The sequence below is a fragment of the Bidens hawaiensis genome, unplaced genomic scaffold, assembly GCF_021521415.1.
Source record: "Bidens hawaiensis isolate Kalapana, Puna unplaced genomic scaffold, B.hawaiensis_p1.1 tig00018916_1, whole genome shotgun sequence".
NCBI lineage: Eukaryota > Viridiplantae > Streptophyta > Magnoliopsida > Asterales > Asteraceae > Bidens > Bidens hawaiensis.
In genome coordinates, this window is record NW_027492872.1 from 233,523 (window position 1) to 238,533 (window position 5,011).

At 38.4% G+C, this 5,011-nt stretch overlaps 1 protein-coding gene across 1 annotated transcript; it reads right to left on the bottom strand.

Annotated features, from left to right (window-relative positions):
• Positions 1–4,097: 4,097 nt before the first annotated feature.
• On the bottom strand, positions 4,098–4,610 carry LOC143557351 (uncharacterized). Its single transcript, XM_077046444.1, has one exon. It carries the CDS (start codon positions 4,608–4,610, stop codon positions 4,098–4,100), a length of 513 nt encoding a protein of 170 aa, XP_076902559.1.
• Positions 4,611–5,011: the final 401 nt, after the last annotated feature.

Sequence of the window (5,011 nt, forward strand, 5' to 3'; positions counted from 1 at the left end):
AACAAAAAAGTTTTCTGGCCCGAACGCTAGTTTTGACCAGAAGATAGAGAAATCGATAAGTAAAATATGTTTGACTTTTGTGCCCCTTAACGGGTCGGGATCAAATTGACCATCGAAACTCCGTCAATCTAAGAAATTGACTTAGGGCTTTTGTTAATGAGATAAAAGCTTAACAAAACTCAGAAGACATCTTACCCAGAAAGTTATTAGATTTAGGAGAAATTCATGGTCAAACGTTTCTTGAATACCAAAGTCAAACCGGGAGATGAAACTTTACAAAGAACACCAAAAATATCAAAGAAATCAGCTTGAGAACGATGGAGGATGGTGTTGAATTAATGATTTAGGGTGTGAGAATGTATTTTGATTAAGAATACAAAAGTAATACTTATTAATTTGAAAATCAACTCGATTAACAAAATGAATAACATATTGATGACTTAATCGGGTCTAATAACTCCAAGATTTTGGTGTGTTCACCAAGAAAACAACTTAGACATGATACAATAGCATGATGATTATATTGGACCTTAGTATTAGTGATTTAGAGTCGTTTAGGAAGGATTATGCATTAAAAAAATGTAAAATTAGTTGAAAAACAATCTGCAGACAAGATTTTGCGATATCTCGCTAAAAATTCGAATATTTCGCGAGAAATTCCAAAATCTCACGAGAAATTCTCAGGGATCCAGAAATTGTCACTTTTAGTCCCTGAACTTCTATAAATGCGTTTTAAGGGTTTTTAACCGATTTTAAGAGTTTCTAAGGACTATTTGGCATGATTGAAAGTTATGAAATCATAAACTAAGTTAAATACAGTTAATTACTAATAAATGCACGATGTTATTGATACGAAATATCCGAATTACATTCTCGAATCGGGTAAAGAAATAAGAATACGAATACCAATGATCCGAAATGTTACAGTATCCCATACTTTTGGGAATTTTGTCCCGAAATTAGAGAATTAGTGGTAGCGAAAAGATGAGGATACTTCAACTTCATTTGATATTCACACTTCCAAGTAAACTCTGCGCCTTGTTTAGATTCCGAGCGAACCTTAACCAATGGTATTCGGCTTTGTTTGGTGACTTTGTCCACATGGTCCATGATTTCAACAGGTCTTTCAACAAAATGCATGGTTTTATCGATGTGAACTTCAGCGAGAGGTATTTGAAAATTTCCATCGGCAAGACGTTTCTTGAGATTCGACACATGAAATACCGGACGAACATTTGAGAGTTCAAAAGGAAGTTTAAGCCTATAACGGGACCAACTCTATCGAGGATTTCAAATAGAGCAACAAATCACATAGATAGCTTTCCTTTTTTTCCAAAGCTAACCACTCCCTTCCACGGAGACACTTTAAGAAGAACTCGATCACCAACATTAAATTCAAGAGGATTCCTTGTTTTATCCGCATAACTCTTTTGACGACTACGAGCGGAGAGAAGGATTTGACGAATTTGAGCAATACAGTTGGTCGTTTCTTGACCTAATTCCAGACCGGTGATGTGAGATTCCCCGACTTCGTTCCAACAAATCGGAGAATTGCATTTGCGATCATAAAAGGCTAGGAAAGGTGCCATTCAAATGCTTGAATGAAAACTAAGATTATACGAGAACTCGACAAGCGGTAAGTGAGAATCCTAATTGCCCCCAAAGTCGAGGTCCCAAGAGCAAGCATGTCTTCTAGAGTTTGAATCGTACGCTCGAACTGACCATTAGATTGCGTATGATAGGCAGTATTGAGATCCAAATGAGTTTGCAAAGCTGATTGGAGTGACTTCAAAAAATGAGAGGTAAAATTACCATCTTGATCAGAGATATGGTTAAAGGAGTTCCATGATGGCAAACAATCTTTTCCACATAAATTCGCGCCAATTGATCAATCGGATACATTTCTTAGATGGGTATAAAATGAGGAGAGTTAATCAAACGATCGATGATTACCCAAATACTATCATCTTGCTTTTGAGTCAGAGGGAGCTTGATAATAAAATCCATATCAATATTTCCCCACTTCCACTTGGGAACATATGGTTGTTCGAGTAAACCAAAGGGCCGATGATGCTTGACTTTTACCTTAGAACACGTGATACATTTCGAGACATAGAGAGCAATGTCTTTCTTCATTCTGGGCCACCAATAGATGGAACGAAGATCAAGGTACATTTTATCCGCACCAGGATAAATATAATATCGTGATTTATGAATTTCGTCCATAATGAATGTGTGAATATTGTCACGATTTGGAATCCACAAACGGTTAAGAAAATAGAGCAAACCATTGGACTTAGATTCCCGCTGAGTTTCCGCACCACAAGACATCTCGTCATACATATTTCCCTCTGTGGCTGATGTGTGTTGGGTGTCAAGAATATTCCTTTCGAGATCACTTTGAATAAGAACACAAGTTAGAAAAATGGATTTGACTTCCCTCTTACGATTGTGAGCGTCTACCATGATATTCGCTTTCCCCGGATGGTAGCGAATTTTGCATTCATATTCGCTAAGCTACTCGGCCCATCGACGTTGTCTCATATTGAGTTCTTTTTTTATCCAAGATGCCTCCAGATCGATGATATCCCAAATACTATCATCTTGCTTACGAGCCAGAGGGAGCTTGGTAATAAAATCCATAGAACTATTTCCCCACTTCCACTCGGGAACGGGGGGTTGTTCGAGTAAACCAAAGGGTCGGTGATGCTCGAATTTTACTTTAGAACACGTGAGACATTTCGAGACATAGAGAGCAATGTCTTTCTTCATTCTGGCCCCCCAATAGATGGAATGAATATCAGCGTACATTTTATCCGCACCCAGATGAATATAATACCGTGATTTATGAGCTTCGTCCATAATGAATGTGTGAATATTGTCACGATCGGGAATCAACAAACAGTTAAGAAAATAGATCAAACCATTGGACTTAGATTCCAGCTAAGTTTCCGCACCACAAGACATCTCGTCATACATATTGCCCTCGGTGACTGATTTGTGTTAGGTGTCAATAATACGCCTTTAGAGATCACTTTGAATAAGAACACAAGCAAGAATAACGGATTTGACTTCCCTCTTACAAATGAGAGAGTCGACCACTATATTCGTTTTCCCGGGATGGTTGCGAACTTCGCAATCATAGTCGCTAAGCAACTCGGCCCGTCGACGTTGTCTCATATCGAGTTTTTTTTATCAAAGATTTGTTGGAGACTTTTATGGTTGGTAAACACTACACATTTGGTCCCACAGAGATAATGCCTCCATATCTTAAAGGAAAATAAGACAACACCAAGTTCAAGATCGTGTGTCGTATAGTTTTTCTCATTTACCTTGAGTTGTCTTAAAGCGTATGCGATAACCTTGCCTCGTTGCATGAGGTCACAACCGAGACCTTGGTTAGAAGCATCACAGAAAACAATGGAGTCTTCATGACCTTCGTGAAGAGCGAGGATGTAAGCATTGCAAAGCATGTCCTTTATGGTTTAAAAGGCGTCTTCTTTCTTTGACCCCCACACATAAGGTATACCCTTGTGTGTTAAGGCGGTTAGAGGCAATGCAAGTTTCAAGAAGTTCCGAATGAAACGACGGTAATATCCTACCAAACCAAGAAAATATCGAAATTCGGTGGGAGAAATCGGTGTAATCCAAATCTTGAAGGCTTTGATCTTTGCGGGATCGACATGGATACCTTTGTCATTGGCAATATGACCCAAGAATTGAACTTCTTTAAGCCAAAACTTGCATTTTAAAAACTTGGCATACAACTGTTCTCTCCGTAGGAGGTTAAGTATAATATATAAGTGCTTTATGTGATCGTTTTCGTTTGTTGAGTAGATCAAGATATCATCGATGAAAATAATTACATCATTGATTATGAGTTTGTTTTGCTCACAATAATCGATGCACATGCGGAATGAGTCATCTTTTAATATCACAAACATTACTAGCACGCCTAAAGGAGAAGAACTCAGTCGAATAAAACCCTTGTCTGATAGTTCTTGTAATTGATTCGAAAGTTCTTGCATTTCAGAGGGTGCAAGACGATAGGGTGCTTTGGCTACAAGATTTGCTCCAAGTACAAGATCTATAGGAAATTAGACTTGGCGAGTGGGAGGAAGTCCGGAAACATCATCAAGAAATACGTCTAGAAAATAACGCACAACCGGGATATCTTGAATCTTCTTCTCGTTATGATCTTTTTCTACCACGCGAGCTAAGAAAGCAACACACTTTTTACAAAAATAACGTTGAGATTGAAAACATGACATGAGGTTAAGCTTAGAGGTAGGCGCATTACCGAAAACATTAAGAGTACGACCATCTTTGAGATGTATATGAAGAAATTTCTCAAAACATACAACTTCGTCATGATATAAGGTGAGCCAATCCATTCCAACAATGACATTGAAGCTACCCATTTGCATAGGAATAAGATCGATACAGAGCTTGACTTTATTAAGAGTTAAAACACAATCTCGAATAACCGAATCAATAATAATAGAATTTCCATTCGCTACTTCTACGGAAAAAGGCTTAGATAACTTATCTCGAGGCTTATCAATAATATACAAAAAATCCAAGGTAATAAAACTCATATCGGCACCCATATTATAACACCGAAGCAAAATGATCATTAATAAGGAAAGTATCATTCACAGCATTGTTGGAATTCTGAGCTTGCTTAACATTCATTATAAGAGCACTCCCATTAGCTTGAGCAACTTGATTTGATGGAATAGCTTGGATAGCATGGGCTGGAACTGGTGCAGTTGGACGATTCATAAGCTCAGGAACATGAGGAACGTAGGCTTGAGGTACAAATCCTTAAGGGACTTGGGGTTGGTAGGTTCGAACTTGATAGACTTGAGTAGTGTATCAAGGTGTGGGTATAACTTGAGCTTGGTGAGCATGAATAAATTGAGGGCACATGTTCCGGAGATGGTTAGGGTCTCCACAATGGTAGCAAGCATGTGTGGTAGGTGCACCGGGTTGAGCATATTGAGAGAGC

Bases quoted from the DNA above. Each gene is read 5' to 3' on its own strand.
- LOC143557351 (XM_077046444.1), bottom strand. From the start codon at position 4,610: ATGGGTGCCGATATGAGTTTTATTACCTTGGATTTTTTGTATATTATT.